This window comes from Apiospora phragmitis (genome assembly GCF_038363925.1).
Source record: "Apiospora phragmitis strain CBS 135458 chromosome Unknown utg000006l:1.0-5683423.0:1.0-5690449.0, whole genome shotgun sequence".
Lineage (NCBI taxonomy): Eukaryota > Fungi > Ascomycota > Sordariomycetes > Amphisphaeriales > Apiosporaceae > Apiospora > Apiospora phragmitis.
Window position 1 is genome coordinate 4516226 of NW_027117404.1, and position 23173 is coordinate 4539398.

A 23173-nucleotide genomic window follows, 5' to 3' on the forward strand; every position below is an offset into this window, starting at 1 on the left:
TGTTGTTATTAATGAAGTGACTCATCACTGGTCGGGTGTGTATGTTGCAATATAGGTAGACATGGTCTTGCTATACGTATCATCGGAAGATATATCTCAACTCATCTCATTACGTACATTGGGTTGGTGGTCCCGAGCAATGGCGAAAAATAATTCGCGCCCTGTTTTCTGCCCTGTTCGCCAGTGCGTTCGTGCCAGCCCGGTCGACCCAGCGTCCTGAAGCCAGCACCTTGTTTTTTCATGCACGTTGCATGCGGTTACATCAGGTATGTGTGAGTCGACGATAATTTTAGAGCCAGGGTTCGTTCGTTCACGCCTCGCAAAAAACAGCTGTCAAGCATCAATGTAAATATGGCCTCCGCGAACCTCCGGTTTCCTCGTTTGTTCTCTTTCTTCTCTTGGGACTTAGTTGGGTGTGTTTTTATGCTTCGTCTTTTTCACCGTGTTTTATAATCCAACTACTGTCACTCCTTTATACGGGTTTTATTTCTATTTTGCAAGCAGGAAGAGAACCCTCTCCGCCTTGCGCGCGCAGCGATTATTCGGACCCCCCCCCCCGAAGAAACTGTTAGAAAAAAGAAAGAAAAAAAGAAAGAACAAAAGAAACCCCCCGTCCAAATTCCAAGCCTCGCTTGCCATTATGTTACAATGGGAGGAACCAGCATCCCCGTCAAGGGAGCCGAACATGTCGCCGCTCGATGTGCCAGGACGGAATCGATCGGTGTCGGATTCAGATGAGAGAACCATTGCCGGGTCGATCCACTCCTCCGACCACCCAGAGACACCGAACCCCTTCGTCAACAACCGCCGCCGGCGCAACACCAAACTCGAGGTCGATGACTACTTCCAGGGACCGCGCGACATCGCCAAGCACTCGAAATGGCCCGTCTTCTTCCAGATGCACGGCAGCATCATGCCCAAGATGCTGATCCCCATGCTGATCGTCGGCGGCTGGTCGACGCTGGTCTGCTGCATCTCGATCCTGAAGTGGATCAATCACGTCAACCTCGGCATCGACTCCGTCCTCCTGACCGTGACCGGTTTCGTCGTGGCCTCGGCCCTGTCGCTGCGCAGCTCGACGGCGTACGAGCGGTACGCCGAGGGCCGGCGCTACTGGGGCCAGCTCACGCTCAACTGCCAGACTCTGGGCCGGGTCATCTGGCTGCACGTGCGCAACCGGTCCGGCGAGGAGAAGGAGTCGCTGCTAGAAAAGCTGACGGCGATGAACCTGCTGGTGGCCTACGCCGTCGCGCTCAAGCACAAGCTCCGCTTCGAGCCCTACACGCACTACGACGACCTGCAGGACCTCGTCGACCACCTCGACACCCTGGCCAAGACGGCCACCGAGTCCGGCGTGTTCGAGCCCAAGGAGCCCAACTTCTTCAAGGCCGCCGGCGAGCGCCTCGGCCTCAACTTCGCCACGTCCAACCCACGAAAGGTCATCAAGCGCGCGCGCGAGGAGGGCGTGCCGCTCGGCAACCTCCCGCTCGAGATCCTCTGCTACCTGGCCTCGTACATCGACGACAAGGTCGAGGAGGGGACCCTGCCCTCGCCGGGTCTGCAGACGGTCGCCTGGACCGCCGTCACGGCCATCAACGACTGCATGGTCAACACGGAGCGCGTGCTCAACACGCCCCTGCCCATCGCCTACTCCATCGCCATCTCGCAGATCACCTGGGTCTACGTCCTGCTGCTGCCCTTCCAGCTGCTGCCGCGGCTCGGCTGGGTCACGATCCCGGCCAACATGCTGGCCGCGTACATCATCCTGGGCCTGCTGTTCATCGGCCGCGAGGTCGAGAACCCGTTCGGCAACGACGTCAACGACCTCCCGCTCGAGCTCTACTGCGGCAACATCGTCGAGGACCTGCACGCCATCACCTGCCGCCCGCGCCGCAAGGCGCGCGAGTGGATTGCCACGAGCCAGAACCGCATGCTGTTCCCGCACTCGCGCAGCGACTACCACACCTGGATGGACCGCAGCGAGGGCTCCATCACGCGCGTCCTGCGCCAGCGGCCCCTGCGCAGCGCCCACCAGGAGCAGGCCAGCCTGAGCCGCCCCGGCTCGGCGCACGGCAAGAGCACGAGCAGGCCCGGCACGACGAATGCCAACTACCCCAGCATGGCCAGTCCGATCAGGCACCGGCCACACGTGAACGACATCGTCTAGTGGAGATTTATATTTTCATTATCTCCTCGTCGTCTTCATTATCATCGCCACTCACACAGACCAAATTGGACCACAGTCAACCACGGGATCTCTCTCTCTCCACTCTCCATCCTCACTCATCACCCATAATGGCAGCGCCAAAGAAAAACAAAACCGACTTATCGATACCCACTTGCTTTCGGATCAGTTTATAGACACTTTTGGATTTTGCGTTTGGCGGATTTGCTTTTATCACTCACTCACTCACTCACCACCCTCTTTATGGGCATGCCGGGCGTGGCATGGCTACCTATCATCAAAAATGTTTATTGCGCGTTGGGGGTCTCATCTATTTTTTGCGGACAGGTTTATTTTGACATTATGCACGGTGTTTGTGGCCGCGCATCATGTTATTTGTTCGTAACGAGTATGACGCCCGCGTTTGTTATGTATGTGTTCTTACGTTCCTTATTATATATATAGCCAAGTACTATACTTGGAAGGCATAGCCGACTTTATTCGTCCAGCATTTCTATATACTTCAGTTGCGGACGATTATCCTAGCTCATGCGATTAGTGTGACTAAACCAGTGTCGATCAAGGTAGAAGGTAGCATTGCCCACCCAACTTATGGATATAACTCTTTATACTCCGTATAGATCTTGAAATAGCGCCGCAAGTACAGAAGTCCAGTGACATTACCTCTACTGGATGTGTAACCGGGATTCTCCGATATGATTCTCCGGGGTTCGGATCCGACCCGCCTCGCTAGCGCCCATCAAGGGCCGATCTATAAGATCATCGTCCAACGAATGGGTAACTAACCCTCCAGGTGGGTTTCTTCTTCGATCGAATTCCCACCTCGTGTACCTAAGGTAATTAGGCCGATCCAGCGCCGACCCGCCAGCTGGGCTGGTCGACATGGGCGTAGTGTGGAGCAGAAGCGACGAGTTTGCCCCGTATGGTTGGTCTGAGGTGGGGGGCCGCCAAGACAAGACTACCGGCAGTGCCGGGTGCGCCGCGACGTGATTTGGGGCTTGACGGTCGCGACGATGCTGCTGCGGGAGACTTCGCATCCTTCAGAAGCTGTGTTTAGTTGCCGGGGAACCCATAGACCACTTGAAGCTGGCTGCGCCGACTAGGTAGGTACTTGTTGATGGGTGTATCGGGAAGTCAGAAACTGTGACCGTGGGTGATAAGGAGGCATGAAGGAGTGTGATGTGTCATCCCCATTCAGTTGTTTGGGATAAGGGTGAATTAAAGAACGAGGGACATGTACGATGATCTTTGACCATGATTTCACCATGCATCCGTCCATATGAAGTACAGACAGACATAGCCCATGCTCCTTTGCCGTTACTAGGTCCAGGATCTCTGCGAGTCAGAGGAAGGGGGTTAACTTCAAGCGGACACCGCAGATCAAGCTTGAAAGTGGGTAAGAGAGGACGAGCAGAAAAGAGTTAATCAATTTCCATAGCAATATAAGTTATACGGAGCTTGGGCTATAGTCGTGAGATATCGACGATTTCGTGTTGGGGAATGAAAGCTGAATGTCTAGATCACGCATATCTGTTCTTTGGAGTGGCCAGACATGGCGTATAGCTGTATTTAAGTTTACCAACTCTACGGAGCTGAGACTAATTCTCGGGCAATGAATATCCTCATATATGAATAACCCCTTTTCTAGGTAAACATGGAGTTCAACAGACTATACCTGGCCTTATGCGCCGTTCAAGACCTCGTCTATGATAAAAGCGGCATGCAAACACTCTTCATCCTTGAAAGTAGGGGTGATTACCTGTATCGCACAGGGCGCATCGTCTTGCAGTTCTGGGTTATCTTTGTTTTGGTTATTACGTTAGCCAGGCTATCATTGGAGATGTGCCGGTTTCATCTTGTCCAAAGGGAAAGACGGGTTGGTAGGTGAGGGAGAGGAAAAGAACTTACAGTCAGCATCAAACGCCGCATGGCCTTTCATGGGGCTCGGATCTAAAGCCTTCGACGAGGAGCCGTAAGGAATGATGCAAGCCGGATACTATAGAGAATGGAGTTAGCGACGATCGCAGCTATTCAATACCAGACCCAAGAGTTTTCAACTCACGTTGGTAACATTCCAAGCCGCCGTATACACCGGGACCCCGAACGCGTCGTGCGGCACCGCCGTGCTAATGGCACCAGGAGCCAAGACAACATCCAACCTATGCTCGAGCCAAGCGCGCCGCCAGCTGTCGCAGTACTCGCCCCGGAGCCGATGCCACTCGGCGACCTTCTTCGCCTCGCTCCAGTGCGGCGCCAGCGGCGGCGGATTTCTGGCGAAGGGGTGCACGCCGACGGCGAGGGACTTGACGAGGGGCTCTCCGAACTCGGCCTCCATCTCCGCGTTGCTGGGGTGCCCCTCGAGGCCGTAGAAGGCGAAGGCGAGCCGGCCGCCCAGCGCTATGGACCGGGATGGGTCCGTAGGCAGGCGCACGACGGTATGGCCTGCGGCTTCGAGCTTCCGGGCCGCGTCCTCGATTGTGCGCTTCACCGGCGGGTGCAGCCTGAACTCCTCGTCCTCCGGGGCGATCCCGACGACCAGCTTGTGGTTGTTTGGATTTGGCGACGCAAGCTTCCGCCAAGGGATGTCGATGGTGGTGCCGTCGTACGTCCATGGCCGCCCCTCAGAGACAACGACGTCCATGAAGAGCCGCAGGTCGGCCAGGGTGTTCGCCATGGGCCCCGCGGCGGGCACGATGCCGGGCAGGCGGTTGCGGGGGAAGGGGCAGGCGTTTTGTCCACCAAAGGGAACGCGGTCGGCCGTCGGCTTGAAGCCGTAGATGCCACAACAGGCCGCGGGGATGCGGATCGAGCCCGCGATGTCGGTGCCGACGCCGAGCGGCGAGCCGCGGAACGCGAGCAGGGCGCCCTCGCCGCCCGTGGAGCCGCCGGCGTTGAGTTGGGTGTTGTGGGGGTTCAGGGTCCGGCCGAAGATGTTGTTCTCGGAGTCCGCGGTCTACGCATGTTAGCAACAAATACCGCCGTAGTATTGCTGATGTCCGAACTTTACCATCATCGTCTGTGGAACGTTGGTCTTGCAGTACAAGATCGCCCCTGCGTCCTGAAGCAACTTGACCAAGGTCGACTCTCCTTCGGGAAGGGGCTGTCTCAGGTACTCTACGTATCCAACCGTGGCATGACGTCCTTTGACTACGAAAGAGTCCTGTTAGTTTTTCGTTAGCTCCTTTTCCTCCCTTGATTACGAAGAAGCCCTAAATATGGGTGTCTTACCTTCATACTGATGGGTAAACCATGCAGCGGGCCTCGGACTTTCCCGTTCTCTTCCAGATATCGGTCGGCTTCCTTGGCTCTCTCAATAGCCTCGTCGAAGAAGATTTCCGTCAAACAAGATGTCTATTCTTTCCCATGATGCGATTAGCCAACCTCTGTTATACTTAGAAAGCTCTATGCATGGCACACAGAGGGAGATAAAAGAGCCCGTCCCCACCAATTGCTGTGCCAGAGCGGCCCGCTTGCAGAAGGCGACCGTGACCTCGACAGAGGTGAGCTGCCGCGCCGCCAACTTGGGCAGCAGGTCCCGCGCCGTGTGCTTCTCCGTGATGTCCAGCTCCCGGTCCGAGAGCAGGCCGGACTGCCTGGCGGCCTGTAGCCGGATCAGGCGGCCCTCGTCGGCGGTGCCGACGCCGCTCAGCCAGCCCAGAGTGTCCTTCGGGAGGCGCCATGCCGCCGGTATGTTGTTCAGCTGCTCGGCTGCGTGTTCCTTTGCGACCACCTCCCAGGATGGTCGTTGGCCTTGGCTTATTTCGCCCATCGTCGTGGAAAGAGTGTGTAAGTTTTGCTGAAGTACTAAAGTTATGGTGGCTAGAAGTGTTCTAGTTCCGCAAGACTAAATACCCTAACAAGGTAAAGTAGTAAAAAGACAGTTGGTCAAGACCCGATGGTAGTGAATATGCATGTAGAGAGGTAATATGTGTGCTTGGTGACTCTTGAGTATAGTTAGCAAAACCCGTGGTCACTTGCCGCCGGGTCGAAGGCTCTAACCGAGAGCCAACTGTGGAGTTAAGCTGAGCCCATCATGCGACATGACATGTGTTGGCGGCAAGTCCAGGTTAGCTGTCCTTATCAGTTTGGATACTGTGGGGTAAACCAAGGATGGGGTCGGTGGAGATGCTGCGCAAATGGGGTCTTCCCTAGCCCGCGGAGTCCGACTATCTGGGACCGAATCGGGTTCGTATACAAGTACATCGAAATTAGTTACAGTAGGTTATATACGCACTTATTTATAGTTCATATCGATTTCTAATCTTGTACTATTAATTTGTCTTGGCGCTTCTTCCCTTGCGGTGACACTGCCCCTGACCCCTGACTCCTGAAAGCTCCAATACCGTCCGATATGTCTCCTTGCTAAACCTTAATCACAAGAATCAATGCTATCTTTTCCCGTTGTACGAACCCGGGGACCATCCCAATCACCGAGCATTGATCTTCTCCACGACATTATAATACCGCGGGGCAAGTGCGGTGCGGATCCTCTTGCCCCAGATAATCAATGGTAGGTGTAGGAGACCAATCACCAGTGAGATGCAGCCGGCCGTGACGTACATATACTGAACGCCCATGGTGGCCATCCAGGGCGTAAGGGCGACGGGAATGACGATCGAGAAGGCGTTGCGAAAGAACGCGACAAGGACGAAGGCTTCGGCGACCAGCTGTGCGGGCATCGTCAGTCAGAACAGGTAAGCAAGCAATTGTGAGCCCTTTAGGGGGTCCCCTTCAGGGGGTTGCGCTTACGTCACGGTAAGTGTCGATAACCAAGGTAAAGGCAATATCTCCGTAAGAGCCAAGCCCGAAGGCGAAGAACGCACCACCGATACTTGGGTAGATCCAATGCATTCCCTTTACTCATGGTTAGCACGACTGTGAAGTGACATCTTCCATGATAGCGGAGGCGCGTCGGGGCATACCTGGCCAGCAGTCACACCGAACATGCACAACCCCCCGGCCATGAACAGCGTAGGCGGCATGAGGATCCAAAGCCGCATCTCCGGCTCAAAGACGCCGCCATTGCGCCGGGCGAACCGCTTGATGGACCAGTCCGAGACGGGGCCCCCGTAGAGTGCTCCGAAGATATTGCCCACTAACGGGCCGAGCGACATGTTGCCGACGCCCTGGGTGGTGAAGAGGTAGGGCGGGGCCGAGAAGATGACCGAGGTCGAGGTCAGCATGAGCACGAGCCAGCAGATCCCCGACGCGAACTGCAGCGCCGTGAACAGGATGTGCGGGAACGCGATGGCGGACAGCGGCGCGACCGTCAGCCGCCACAGCGGCTCCGGGGTCGGCGTCAGGAGTCGCATGCACTTCGCGTAGGAGTGGGGGACCGTGTTGACTTCGCCCATGGTGTGGGAGGCGACGTGGTTCAGGTCCGCGTCGATGGCGTCTTTCTTGTCCTGCACGGATGAGGGGCCGTCCTCGCTCGCGGTGGGAGGCTTTGTTCCATCATCAAGGGAGATTTCGCGAATGCTGCTGCTGCTGCGGCCGGTAACAGTGCGGATATACTTCGTCTCTTCGAATGCGAAGATGTAGACGATGGTCAGAATGGTGAACGCGGTGGCGAGGGCAGTGTAGGACCACTGCCAGCCCTGGGCAGCGGCCTGCGCACCGGCGGCCATGGGCGTGAGAAAGCTTCCGATCATGACGGCGACGAAATAGCATGCATTGGCACGGGCTCTCTGGTGCACGAAGAACAAGTCCGAGATCTGCAGGTAGGCCCATCAGTAAGTCACCCCCTTCCACTAGCGCAACAGAGTTTTCGTATATCGGAGAGAAGACGTACCGTCATCTGCACCGTCGTCTCGTTCACCGCGCCCGCGAGACCGGTAAACAGGTTGGTGAGTATGACCTCGGTGTAGGTTTCCATGCGCGCGGTCCACCAGGTGACGGCGGCGAGGACCACGATCGACGCCACGTACACGGGCCGCCGGCCGTACTTGACGGCGAAGGGGACGAAGAAGATGCACCCGGTCGCCAGGCCGGCCAGCTGGACCGAGTTCCCGTTGCTGAGCTGCGGGATGGTGAGATCCAGATCCACCGAGATCTGCTGCCAGAAGACGGTTTGGATCGTGACCCTGGACAGTGGAAACGACAACTTGATATCAGAACTGTACGTCATACATTGTTGGGGCTTGCTAGGTTGGACTTACAGCGTGAAGGCAGCAATGGTCATGCCGGTAGCCAGGCCGAAATTGACGGCTTTACGCCATGCTGGCCAGTTCTACGCGCGACAGTTCCCAAGTCAGTGCCAGTCGTCAATGGCAGCCGTAATCATCAGGTCGTCCAACTCACCAACGGCTCGTTTGGGTCGCTCGAGGGGCGCGGCCATAGCTGGACCTCGGATTGATCGAGTGCGTTCGTGACTGCATCACGGGTATTTAGTCAGGGGGGGCGGCTCGAGCAAAGTCCATCGGGTCGGCAATCCCTACATTCGACCAGATTGATGGTTCCAGGGGGCTCCGTTCGGGCCATATTGAAGAGTCGTCAGGGCGCGCTACCAAATCGAATGAAAGGGAGTGCAATTTCGGCGGAAAGACAAGCAGGCGCTCGATTCAAAGGGATTGCAGCGCTAGGTCATTCTCCAGACATCAAGGAAGAAACGATATGACGAAGAGAAACTGTTTTCAGTAACCACGACCATCTATATCGCGACAGACCTGATGGCTCGAGTCAATCGGGTTGCTTCATCCAATCTTTGCCATGCGACGTTATCAAACTAGATCTGCGGCTTGCCAGGGGCCGGTATGCACGAGCTATCGCGTGGACACTGATAGCCAGGGTCGGTTGGTTACAGCAGCACTGCCTTACCCCAAACTCCCCATTTTAAGCGGGGGAGAACAAACAGGCCAACTGCCGATAGGTGTTCTAGCTGCGACAAACGTGGCCGTTGGTTGCTTGCCTTGGAACAAGTGCCTAAGTGCTGCTACCTACTTGTCACCAACTGCATCTGCTGCTGTTGTGCCGTGAGTCCGGGGTAACGCCGTTGATTTAAGAATGAATGATAAGCATAACCCACAGGGGAATTGGGTTCACGCGCCTGAATTCAGCTCCTCGAGTCCCGACTCCCCATGCCGACAGCGGTCCTGGACTCCTGGCCCCTTCGCAGAGAGTTTGGACAAGCATCAACGAAGAGGCGCACGCAGGTGCGCAAAGTTTATTGATGAGAGTGGCCGGGGGAAGCACCCGGTTCTGGACCACCCCTGACCCCCGCTACACACATTTAAGGTTCAATAGGGGATTAACTTGCATCCTAGCTGTGGCCGCGCGCCAGTCTGTTTTGGGCAGCCCGTCTGGCCAAGACTTTTGCCTGCAGGGATCATGCGTGAGCTTAACCGGCCGGCAGATGCAGTCGCGATGACACACGCCGTAACATCACGGGCAAGGGCAGACATCGACACTTACTTCCGCAGGTAAGGTTGAACTCGAAGTGGGTAGAACCAACGACAAAGGACAAGGCTCTTCAAAGGTTCTTGCTTGACAGTTTGAAACCACCAGGAACCCCTTTCTGGAATATCCCATCAGGGTCATATCTCGCACTTACTTGCTGGAGCCTCAGGAAACTCTTCGCACCGTTACCACCGATGATATCGTCGTTCTCAAAGCCGTAGTTGGTGAAGATGTACCGATGCAAGAGACCTCTCTCCTTGCCGATCTGTCGGAGCTCAGTTACCATGCTGTCTACTGCCGCAAATATCCGCTCATCGTCGCTGGGGGAGGACCAAATCGGGTTAATTGGGACCACGAAGAGCGGCCCATCGGAGGCTGGTATCGCCATGGCATTGCCCCCGGCCCGGGCCGAATGCTCGAGCAGGGACTTCGTCAGGGGATGGAAGCCGAAAGTGAAGATGAAGCCTTCGGCATCTTGGACTAGCCCGAGGGTTTCCTGCCATTTGGCGTGGAAGACCTTCATGAGTGAGACGTCGGGCTTGATAGTGATTGACGTCCAGTACTGCCTAGTTGTATCATCAGTCAAGTTCTCACTGTCAACTAGAACCATTTTTGGTCCACAGAGTACATTTGGTACCTTCTCCCATGGCTGGCGAACTTCGAGAGTTCCCCAGCGAAGCCGAGTTGCGACGAATTCTGCATGGTGTTCATCTGTTCAATCTGTGGTCCAAGCGAGGTTGCTATTAAAAGTATAGAAACAACAACAAAAGTCAGAACAAATTTTTTAGAATAACTCAGCGAAACAGGCCCCCACGAGCCCTGGAACTTGGTCATTAGATCACCTAGCCTGCCGCTACGCTCCGAGCCCTTTTAGAGCTCGGCGCGGCACCGGCGCGGCCCTTAGTGATCGAACTACTAGGTTTCCCACCGGAGCTTTAGGCCCTAGCGCCATGGCGTAGAAGCCTCCACTACCGGCCGCTTGGCCGAGCCTCGGCAAGACCGCTAACAGTATTACGGCACATGCCTACCTATTCACAAAGGACGCGAACAACCTATAAAAGGCTATTTAAAATAAAAGGGGAGCTAGCGTACCGTCGAGCCGTTTATAACCCTTCGTTAGTTTAGTTATTTTATTACTAGGGAAGGTTTTTTACTAGTTTAAAGATTAAGCGTACGAGACTTATTTAAACGAGATCGCTATTACTTAAAAGTATTAAGTTAAATAAATTAAGAACTTTATAAAAGTTATTTACACGGCGACTATAATAACTTTACTTTAATTTATTAATAATTAATTATAAAGTAAACGTAGTTAAATAAAAGTAATTAAAAAGTAAAGCTTTTTAATTATTTAAATAATTCGTTTATAAACTTATATTATTAAAACTATTTATATATAATATTTAATTAAGTTTTCTAAGAGAAAGATTATTATAAAGTTATATAATTTATTAATAAATAAAAAAGTTATTAAATTTTAATTATAAAATAAATTAGTTTATAGTTTTAAAGCCTTTATTAATTATATTAATAACGTTATTTATTATATAGTTATTAAACTTTTTATAATTATAAAACCTTTAAAAAATAAAAATATAATTAATATTACTACCGCCTCGTTTAAATTAAACGCCGGCATTTAAATTTATAACGTTATATTTTTTAAATTAAAAAATATTTAACGTGGTTTATTACTAAGTCGGCTATATTATTAAGTCGGCCACTTTTTTTATATCTTACTACTTTTACATAGATTAATTTAACCTTCACATTTTAAATTAATTAAAATTATTCTCTATTCGATTCGCTACTTAATTTTATATCCTTTTTATATATTCGCGTATTATAACCTATTTCGCCGTAAATATCACAACGCCTTCTACTAGTCGCCCTCCGATTCGACGAACCCCCCGTTCCGTATTTATTAATTATTAAACGCTTCCCTTTTATTTTCTCGTTTTATAACTCTCAAAATTCCTATACAATAAGGGCTTTTTTAAATTAAACGCGCGATTTTTTAACTTTTTAACGCTTAAAGATATTAAATTACTTTTTTATTAAATACGTATTTAATTTTTTATAAGAGTTATTTTATATATTATTATTATTATATATATATATATTTATTATTTAATTTATAATATTTTAAATTAATATCGAAACGTTTTTTTAATAGATAAAAATTTCATTTTTAATAAAAATAAAGTGTTTAATTATTTATTAATTATTAAATAACCTTTAAAAGTTATATATATTAACTATCTTTAAACGCAACGAATTAAGTATAAACGTTTTAAAACGTTTATTTAATTTATTAATTATTTCGTTTAAGTAATAAAATATTAAACTAAGTATATTAAATTTAAACTTAATATTATTTTTTATAAAAATAATAAAATACGCGGCTTTAAAAGTAATAAAAAAGTTAAATTTTATAATATAATTTATTAACGTTTTAATAAATAACTCGATTTATTTTAAATAAATACGTTTTAATAATAAATAAAGTATTATATTTAAAAGTAAAAGGAAAAAAAAGTTAAAAAGTATATTAAATATAATAATACTATTATTTTTATAATATTATTTAAATTCGGCCGAAATATAGCTTTCGTAATCGTTTAAAATTAAGAAGTAATAAAAGCTTTTTATCCGCGTTTTAATATATTTATCGAAGTATCGAATCTAGTTTAAGCTCGTTTTATTATTAGTTTAGTCGTTAAAAATCGGTTTAATTATTTAATTACTTAGTAAATTATATTTTTAAAATTAACTTATAAAGTAGTATTAATTTTACGTATTAATATATTAAATAATTATTCATTATTTTTAGTTATTAAGTTAAACCGATTTCGTTTTTTATAATAATCGGTATATATTATAATGGATATTAACTTAATTATATTTATTATAAAGCCGGTTTTATTAAAATGTTATAGTATTTTCGTTTAAAATACCGTATTTAGTTTTAATATTCGCGATTAACGCGAACTAATTAAAAATAATACCTATAGTTTTATAAAAAGTTTTTTAATAATCGTATTAACGGTTTATTCGGGTTTTAAAATCCGGGTTACGGTTAATAAAGCGTTTAATCTAATATTTATTAACGCGGTTACCGCCGCGTAATTTTAAAAAAACAAAATTATATATCTTATAATATTAATATTAGAAAATATTCTTTAAATATTTAAATTAATTATATAATTACGAAGCATTTTTATTTTAGTTAAATTTAATTTATATTATAATTATCGGATTTCGCGTTAAAATTTAATACCGCGAGCTTAGTCGTTTAAAATAGTTAAGAAACGTTATATATTTTCGTAATAACTTTTTAATTAATTTGATTTCAACTTTTTATATCGTTTAAATTATTAAAATAATATTATATTTTTTTAATTAAATCGCTATTATAGTTATAAAAATACTACGTATTAAAGTTTAATTATATAAATCGGAAAATAAAATAACCGACTTAGTAATATAATCGACTTAATAATAAACCACGTTAATAATTTATATTATTAAAAAAAGATATAAAGAGATATATAATATTAAAAAGCCTTTAATTATTTAAAAAATTAAAATAATATAATTATAACGTAGTTTATTATTAAATCGATTATATTATTAAATCAGCTAGTTTTTAATTTATAGAATTAAACTTTAATATATAATATTTTTATAATTATAATAACGATTTGATTAAATAAAGATCGTATTGTTTTAATAGTTTAAGTAATACGAAAAGGTTCGAATCGAATTAATTAAAAAGCTATTACGAAAATATACGACGTTCCCGAGCTATTTTAAACGACTAATTTCGCGATATTAAACCTCGACGTAAAATCCGATATTTATAATATAAATTAAATCTAATTAAGAAAAGTACTTCGTAATTATATAATTAGTTTAAATATTTTAAAATTCCTTTTTAATATTAATATTATAAAAAATATAATTAATCTTTTTTAAAAATCGCGCGGCGGCGACCGCGTTAATAAATATTAAATTAAACTTTTTATTAATTATAACCCGGATTTTAAACCTCGATTAAACCGTTCACATGATTATTAAAAGGTTTTTTACGAAAGTATAGGTATTATTTCCGGCTAGTTCGTATTAATCGCGAATATTAAAACTAAATACGATATTTTAAACGAAAATATATATAATTTTAATAAAACTAGCTTTATAATAAATATAATGGGGTTAATACTCGTCTTAATACGCGCCGATCGTTATAAAAAAGCGAAATTAATTTAACTTTATAATTAAAAATAATTATCGGTTATTAAATATATTAATTCGTAAAATTAATATATTTCGTTATTTTTAGTTATTTAAAATTAATATATTTCGTTATTTTTAGTTATTTAAAATTAATATATTTCGTTATTTTTAGTTATTTAAAATTAATATATTTCGTTATTTTTAGTTATTTAAAATTAATATTACTTTATAAATTAATTTAGTAAATACGATTTATTAAGCGATTAAGTAATTAAACCGACTGTTAATAATTAAATTAATAACGAAACAAGCTTAAACTAGATTCGATATTTCGATAAATATATTAAAACGCGGACGAAAAGCCTTTATCGCCTCTTAATTTTAAACCGTTACGAAAGCTATATTTCGACCGGATTCGAGGAATATTATAAAAATAACGATATTATTACGTTTAATATATTTTCTTACTTTTCTACTTATTTTAACCTTTAGATATAATATTTTATTTATTATTAAAACGTATTTATTTAAAATAAAATCGAGCTATTTATTAAAGTATTAATAATTTATATTATAAAACTAAAGTTCTTTATCGCTTTTAAAGCCGCGTATTTTATTATTTAAACGAAATAATTAATAAGTTTAATATACGTTTTTAAAAGTTTATCTTTAATTCGTCGCGTTTAAAAATAGTTAATATTTATAATTTTTAAACGTTATTTAATTTTTAATAAATAATTAAACACTTTATTTTTATTAAAATTAAGTTTTTATTTTTAAAAGAAAACTTTAATATTAATTTTAAATATTATAAATTAAATAATACTATATAAAATAAACTTAATAAAACAATAAGATTATAAGATTATAAATTTATAAAATCGCGCGTTTAATTTAAAAAGCATTTATTATATAAAAATTTTAAAAGTTATAAAACGAGAAAGTAAAAAAAGCGTTTAATAATTAATAAATATAAAACGAGGGTATTACGATCGGCGGGTTAGTCCCCCGCGGGGTAGCACTTAAAGGCGTAGAATTAAACAGAAATAACCGTCTAGTTATTTCCGAAGCTTTTATTTTATGACGTAGTGGTTAATTTAAACGCACTATAATAGAGGGGTCCGTTAAAGCGGAGGGCGACCGGTAGAAAACGCGATGATATTTACGGCGAAATAAATTATAATACGAGAATATATAAATAGAATACAAAATTAAATAACGAATTAAATAAAAAGTAATTTTATTTAACTTAAAATATTAAGGTTAAATTAATTTATATAAAAATAATAAAATATAAAAAAAGTAATTAACTTATTAATATAACTAACTTAATAATAAACCACGTTATATATATTAACTTAATTTTATTAAATAATATTAACGAATTAAAACTTATACTTAGCGCTTTTAACTTTTTATTAATTACGAGGGCCTTACGCGGGAGGCCTTTAAAAGAGAAACTTTAAAAGGGGCAACGTCGTTTTAAAGGAGTAGCTTTAATAGGCCGCTGTTTAACTTATAAAGAGAATAGCTATAATAAAGAGAAGTGTAGGAGACTATACGAATAGTTTTAAAGTTAAAGCTTATTAAACTTTAAAGCGTGCTTTAATAAATGATATCGGTAAAAAAAAAGGCAGTATAGTTACTAAGAATTAATAGAGTAAATAAATCTTTATGAAAGTAATATAAGTGTAATAAACGTTATTTAAGTTTTAGAAAAAACCTAATAAAATATACTTAAGTTTATATTAATAATAGAAAAGAGTATTTAAATATATAATAAAAGTCGCTCTTATTAATATAATATATAATAGCCGTGTTATAATATAATAATAAAAAAATAAGTAAAGGTATTTATATAATAAAATCGTTAAAGTTATTTACTTTATTAATAAATTAAATTAATACTTAAATTAATTATTAAAATAAAAAGTGTTTATATAAAATATATAAGGAATCATTTATCGTTATATACCCCGTCTCTCCTTTATTAATTGTAGCCCTGCTCGCCGTTACTCAGTAATGATCGGGTAAGCATTGCTAAGCTTAATCAATTATGATCAGTGTCGCTCACCTAAGCACCGCTAAACTGCTCGAGGCTTCCCCACTAAGCTACGTCTCGTATCTTATCGTCACGTGACCAAGGTCGATCGTCCAGCTTGGCCTGTCTATCTGGGTCTGTCTGTCCCGATCTGTCTATCCGTCGTCTGCTTATCTTCTTTAATAACTGTCGTCGTGCCCCTGACGGGTGGATCCGTCATCGCTGGTGGGTCGTAAGCGCTGATGTTGGGTTTCGTACCTGCCTCGGGTCATCGTAGCGCCGTGCCGTAAGTGGGCCTTGATCGCATAGTTAAGTTAGGTCGTAATAATAAAGTATTTAAATCCTTTACTTTTGATTAAAATAATAAAGTTTAATTAATAAGCCAGCTGACGGTGCTACGGTCACCTCATGTAACGGCAACCTTTAAATTTAAATAGCCCCTAATAGTATTATATATAAATTAATATATAAACTAGTTAATTTTTAATTTATAATTAATTAAATAATACTATTATTTTTTTTCTTTTCCTCTTTTTAATAGGCCGTAAACTTAACGAGTTAATACTATAACGCGCGATTTAAAATGTTATAAATAGCTCGTTAATAAAATAAGCCGCCGAGAAGCATAATATTTTTAGAATAATTTTAAGGGCTCGGATTTATAGCCGCAAAACTATAAAATAACGGAATAAGTCCTTCTAAGCTTTAATAATAGCGGAAGAGTTTTAAATCGTAATTTAATACTTTATGTAATATAATTTAGGCTACTTACTAGCGTACGTTATTTTTTAAATATTTACTTAATAGATTTTTTAAATTAACGAGATTAATATAATACTCGGTAAATATTAAGTTAAAAGATTTATTGCTCGTTATCTATTTATTAGTGTTACTTTTTTTAAAAGGATAGATTTTTTAAGGCTTAACGTAACTTCCGTAAAAAGAATTATCGAGTTTTTCGAGCGGCTTAATAATCTTATTTTAGAATCGATCCCTCTAGAGTTTCGGTTTAATATTAACGAGATCGGTAATTAGCTCGGCTATAAAACGAATATAATAATTATTAGATTTGTTAGAATAAAGAGAATATTAATTATAAACTCTTTTAATCGAAAATAAGCTTTTACGGTCGAATGTAATAACGTTTTAAGCCGAGTGTAACGAACGTTATCTAGGTTTTAAAAGAAACCTAGTAAGACGTATTAGAGTTTATATTAATAATACGAAAGAGTATTTAAACGTGTAATAAAAGTTGCTTTTATTAATATAATAGGTAATAGTTTATAAGAATAAAGGTAATTAAAGTATATAGATTTTAAAAGTATTTATAATAGTTTTATTAAAATTATTTATTTTATTAATAAGTTAAGATTAATATTTAAATTAATTATTAAAATAAAAAGTATTTATATAAAATATATAGGGATTATTTATAGTTATATATTCCGTTCTTTTTTTATTAATTCGTTATCGCTTAATAATCTTATTTAAGCGCGCTCCGCGTTACTTAGTGATCTCTTTTAATTACGCTTTACGCTGTTTAGTGATCTCTTTTAATCACGTTTTACGCTATTTAGTGATCTCGCTTAAGCGTTTATTATGTTATGTGACTTGTTAGCGATCGCCGTTGTTTTATAAGCGTATTTGTTTTATTACTAGGCGTGGCGGTGTTATTATTCGTTATTAAAAAAGGTCTAGCTTCGTATTAATATAGCTAGCGGTGCGGTCTATAGTTATAATATCGTAGCCTGTTCGAGGTATAGTAGTTCTGTGCTAGTAAGTAGGGTTTTTTAGTTATATAATTAGGTCGGGTTATAATATTATCCTTTTTTTTTTAATTATTTTATTTTTAAAGTATCGATTTTATAAATATTTTAACCGTCCGTTATTATATTTTATAGTAAGTTTTTCCTTTTTTATTATTTTTATTATAATATATACTTATTATAGATAGTTATATTAAAAAATTTCGAATTAAGTTTAATTATTTTATTATTATTTATTATACGGATTTTGTCGAAGCTTTTTTTAAATTTAGTTTTAAAGTTATATTTTATAGTCGCTATTTTATAAAAAGGTGGTTTTATACGATAATAGAAGGCGTTAGTAAGTATAAAGAGTGTACTCGTGCTGGCTGTGCGTGTAATAGTACCGGGGTTTTACTGTTTTCTTTGCGGCGTGTGTAGGATGAGCACGATCGCCTGTTTTAGAAAGAGTCCGCCGTAGAGGCTTATTTTTTAGAGCTTTAGTGCTAAATTAACGAGGCCGTTACTCGCTTTATTTATTTCCGTAAATAAAAGGAGATAGCTCGTACTTAAGGGGTTAAGTTAGTGTAACGTAGTTTACGTTTTTTAAACGAATTAAAAGAGTAAAAACGTTAAGAGTTTAAAGCCGTTATAGCCGTTTAGGTTTACGGGGGTTTTAGTGTTATTAATTAAAACGCGATTAATTTCTTTTTTAAGCCGATCCCCGAGGTTATTATTTAAACGTCCGTAGTTTTTTAATAGTATTCGTTAGGTATTTTTTAAGCTTTTAAGTATTATTTTTTAATAAGTAATTTTTTTATTAAACGAGGTATTAAAAGCCTCGTCCTTTCTTTTTTTTATTAATAATTTTATTAATTTCGTATTTATATTAATTTATTTCGATTTTTAATTATATATTAATTAATGTTTTCTTTAACCGCTAGTTCGAGTAATGAAATATAAAATATAGGGTGTATTCGTATTATTTTAAATAGCGATAGTTAATAATTAGTTTTTAAAATAATTTTTACGATTTTAAATAGTTTTATTTTTTTAAAGTCTAATTTATCGCTTAGTTGTTTTATTTTAATATTTCGTTATAAGAGGTAAACTTTTTTTCTTTTTTTAAAAGTTAATCTTTTTAATTTTATTTAGTCGGCGTACCTTTTTATTTATTATTAAAAGAAGGTGAGGTTTTATTGTAGTATAATTTAGAGTTTTTTTTTTAATTTTTTGATTTATATAGTCGCGATTGGTACTAGCTTTTTTTATAGGGGTTTTCTAGTGATTTCCGGGTTGTACCCGTAGTTTACTCGGAATAGTAAAACGCGTGTAGCTTCGTTATCTACGTTGTTATAAGTAAATTAAGTTATAGGTAATAGTTGTACCTAATTGTTTTATTCGTAGTTAATGTAGTAGTGTAGGTACTGTTTTAAGGTTTAGTTTATCCGCTCGGTTTATTTATTTATTTAAGGGTAGTAAGTTATAAATAATTTATATTTAATATTAAGTTATATTATAAGCGATTTTTAGAATTTAGCGGTGAACAGTTTATTTTTATTAGAGATGATCGTTTCGAATAGCCCGTATTAATTAATAATTATTCGAAGAAATATGTACGTTAAGTCGTTAGTATCGCTAAATTCTTTATACGGTAAAAAGTAGGTATATTTTATAAGTTTATTCGTAATTATTAAGATATTATTATAATTAATTTTAATTAAGGGTTTTTTTAATAGGGGTAATTTAATAATAAAATTAAGTATAATAGTTTTTTATACTTTATTTAATAATAGGATCGGTTATAATTCTTTGTATAGTTAATATTAAGTGGCTTTAGTTTTATTATAGAGGTTATATTTATTAATTATTTTAGTTACGATTAGTTTAAAGTTTTTATAATCGAATTATTTAGTAATCCGTTTTTAAGTTTTAAATATTCTTTAGTGCCCGTGTATAAGGTGCTCGTAGAATTTTTAAATAAAGTTTTCGCGGTATTACTTAAGGATATAAATCTTATTTTAATAGAAAGTAAGACCGTCGCGGTCTTCGAGGCGATCTCTAGGATAGTTCGCGGGGTTAAAGGTTTAGTTAAGTTATCGGAATTTAATAACTTAATCGTTATTATATTAGATATAGTTTATAACGTTTAATTATTTCGACGATATAAGGTTGCCGTTTTAGTCGTAAATAAGGATAGTCCGCGTTTTAAGCGGGACCTCTTTTTAGTGGTCCGGTTATTAGTTTAATACGTCGGCGCGACCGTTCTCGTTACCCTTCCGATAGATAATAGTGAGGTTAAATCTTAATAAGAATTTACATTATTATATTTATTATTTATTTAATTTTTTAATAGTAATAAACGTTATAAAGTTTTTATAATTAATATAAATTTTAATTAATTTTATTATTTTATTAAAATAATATTTTTATTTTTGATAAGTTTTAATAATAATTATTAAATTTTTATTATAAATTTAATAATTAAGTTTTAATTCGTTAAGTTTTTTTAAGAAAAATACGACCGGGTGTAATTTTTTATTATTGTTTCGTTAATTAAGTTATCCTTTAATCGTATAGTTCGATACATCGGTTTTAATTTTAAAAGGTTTAGACGAGTTTATTATATAAAGTATTAATTCGTTAAAAATTTATTCTTTAATATTATAAAAGGCTTTATTTTTTTTTTATTTATTAAAATAATTTATTCTTTTTTATTAAGTTTATTAAAAGTGTCGTTATTTTATTAAATTCGGGGACGAAAATCCGGTAATAATTAATTAATTTTAAAAAGGATTTAATTTTTATAGTGTTTATAGGCGTGAGTTACTTTTTAATTACTAAGATTTTTAAAAGTTTTATTTAAATTTCGCTTAGAGATATTACGTATTTTATAAAAGTGACGGACCGTTAGTGGAATTCGCTTTTCTTTAGGTTAACTAGTAGGTTAGCGTTTTATAGCTTCTAAAATATTAGCTTTATATGTTTTTAGTATTGTTCGTTATTTTCGGAATAAATAAAGATATTATCGAGATATATTATAATAAACTTATCGAGGTATTTTTATAAAATATAGTTAATTATAAATTAAAAGTTAATTAATATACTAATTAAATTAAATAGTATAGTTTAATACTCGAAATAGCCGTATTTAATTCGAAACGCGGTTTTTTATTTTTTTCCTTTCTTAATTTAAATTAAGTTATATACGTTAAGGAGGTTAAATATTATAAAGATTTTAACGTATAATAATTTATTTTATAAATCGCTAATTAAAGGTAAGGGGTACCGGTTTTTAATAATAATTTCGTTAAGTTTTTAATAATTAATATATATACGTTATTTAGGTTTCTCGTTTTTATTCTTTTTTAGAACGAAGAGGATAGGGAAGCCTATTAGTAATATAGATGGTTAGATAATTCTTTTCTCGAGATTTTCCGTAATATACTTTTTTAGGGCTTATTTATACTTTTGGTTAAGTTTATATATAAATATAAATAGGGGTTCTTTTTTATTTTTAAAGGGTATTTTATAATTTTATTATATGTAAGGCGGTAAGCTTATTTTTAATTTCTTATTAAAAAGGGCTTTAAATTATTAGTATTTTTTTAATATAATTATCGTAACGTTCGGTTTAAGCTTTTTAGTAATAATATATGCTTTAAAGATTTTAAGTTTATTAGGAGGTTATTTTTTAAACCGCTACTTATTAATTAAACCTCTTTTTAGTATATTTTATTAAAGTTAACCTGTTTTTTAATTAATTTTAAAATTATTTACCCGTAATTAAAATATTTTTAAAATTATATTATATTTTATAACGTCCGTAATATTATATGTAATTCGTTTATAGCGTTTTCCGATATTGATTAAAAGGTTCGCGATTTCTTTTCGTACTTCTTTATTGTTATACGTTATAAGTCCTTTATTGACGGTTTTAAATCGGTATAAGGCGTTTTTTTCCTATCATTAGAATTTAAGGCAATTAACGATTCGTGGTGAAATATAGTTTTTTTACGTTCCGTTATTAAGTAGCGCTTTAATATAGACTTTTTTTATACTTATTATTAATATAATGTGTTTATAAATAGCTTAATTATTTATTATATAGTATAGGGACCTGTTTTAGTCTACTTATTGTCGTTTTTTTATAGTAGGCGGCGTTTATTTCCCGGACGCTGCTCTTATAGGTAGGTAATAATCTTTTACGATCGATCCTCGTATTATTATTATTATTCCTTTCGTTCTTTATAAGGCGCTTTTTAGTATGCCGGTAGGGGTGTTTCTATGCTCTTTTTTATGCGAAGTGCTGTCTTTAGTGCTTAAGATTCGGGTTTTTTTGATAATTTAAAGGTTTATTAAGTTCGCGGTAATTTACAAGTGTTTTGTAGGTTTTTTAATATATTATGGGTGTCCTTTTATTGGGTATATACTTGTATGTCCTGGGGGTGTTAAGCGCTTTTTTTTAAATGTTTATAGGCTCGTGATTTTTCTTAGGCGTGTTTAAGGTATTAGTTTTTAAAACACTTTTTTTAATTTCGTTTTTTTAAGTGGTATTATTATAGCTACCGTAGGTTTTTTTATATTAATAGGTACGCGTATCGTTTATTAAGGATTAATGTTTAGATTTTTTTAATAATATAATTCGGGTATAGTTACGTAATAAGTTATTTACCGATCTTTTAAGGAAATTATTCGTGCTCGAGTTTCTTCGCGAGGTGTTCTATATAAGCGTTATATACGTATAAGATTTATAAAAATGTGAAGTGTTTTTTATATATAGGGGAAATTCGTAAGTTATTTTTTACGGCGTAATTACCGTAGATTTTTTAATTAAAACCGGCCGTAATAAGTATTTAGTATAGGTGTTTCGAGTCGGGGTAAGGGGTGCCGGGGATAGTTAACCATCCGTTGGTCCTTAGGTTTTTAAGTCTAGCGATCTCGTATAATAGCTTATTTATTAGTATACTTATTAAACGTTCGTAGTTTATTAGTTATTCTAGTTAGCTCGTAGTGTTGTTTATTAAATCGCTGTTTCCGTTATAAGGAAGGGATCGTTCCTTTCGTATTATCGCGATGTTTCGGCTATGGTCTTTTTCGTTTTTCGAGGTTTTAAAGAATTATCCGGTATTTTTTTTTATTTACTAAATAAAAGGTGTACTTATTATTATAGCAAGCTATTTAAAATAAGTTATTATATTTAATAATAACGTTATTATTTTTAATAGTTATTATAGGGGTGTTTTTTATTTTAATAATATTAATGTGTTATTTGTTAGGGATTCGTTAGAAGTTTTTTTTTAGTGTTCGATATTTTCGAGCGTAATGTCTTAGTTTTTAATAATTATAATAGGTGCCGCGTAATTTTTTATTTTATTTATTATATTTAATAACGTCGAAATTTATAGGTTTATTATAATAGTTATATGTTATAATATTTTTAAATAATATATAATTATATTAATATAATTATTTCGTATTAGTATAAGTTTAATTAATTTATTATTAAAGTCCGCCTTATTTTTCGCGGTACTATTTATATATACGAGTATTAATTTTAATAATAAGTTT

General features: G+C 38.3%; 4 protein-coding genes across 4 annotated transcripts; 1 reads left to right on the forward strand and 3 right to left on the reverse strand.

Moving 5' to 3' along the window:
* Positions 1 to 640: 640 nt before the first annotated feature.
* PG994_006611 (uncharacterized protein) lies at positions 641 to 2167 on the forward strand (the record flags this gene model as incomplete). Its single annotated transcript, XM_066858020.1, has 1 exon — positions 641 to 2167. The coding sequence occupies one exon, from the start codon at positions 641 to 643 to the stop codon at positions 2165 to 2167; it is 1527 nt and encodes a 508-aa protein (XP_066717289.1).
* Positions 2168 to 3866: 1699 nt separating this feature from the next.
* PG994_006612 (amidase signature domain-containing protein) lies at positions 3867 to 5954 on the reverse strand (the record flags this gene model as incomplete). Its single annotated transcript, XM_066858021.1, has 6 exons — positions 3867 to 3985; positions 4094 to 4181; positions 4248 to 5138; positions 5193 to 5345; positions 5414 to 5536; positions 5601 to 5954. The coding sequence occupies 6 exons, from the start codon at positions 5952 to 5954 to the stop codon at positions 3867 to 3869; spliced, it is 1728 nt and encodes a 575-aa protein (XP_066717290.1).
* Positions 5955 to 6612: 658 nt separating this feature from the next.
* PG994_006613 (major facilitator superfamily transporter) lies at positions 6613 to 8366 on the reverse strand (the record flags this gene model as incomplete). The annotated part of the gene is made up of 5 exons (XM_066858022.1): positions 6613 to 6852; positions 6935 to 7039; positions 7108 to 7899; positions 7977 to 8268; positions 8344 to 8366. 5 exons carry the CDS (start codon positions 8364 to 8366, stop codon positions 6613 to 6615), a joined length of 1452 nt encoding a protein of 483 aa, XP_066717291.1.
* A 1287-nt stretch (positions 8367 to 9653) lies between these two features.
* PG994_006614 (uncharacterized protein) lies at positions 9654 to 10190 on the reverse strand (the record flags this gene model as incomplete). The annotated part of the gene is made up of 1 exon (XM_066858023.1): positions 9654 to 10190. The coding sequence occupies one exon, from the start codon at positions 10188 to 10190 to the stop codon at positions 9654 to 9656; it is 537 nt and encodes a 178-aa protein (XP_066717292.1).
* Between the last annotated feature and the right edge of the window lie 12983 nt (positions 10191 to 23173).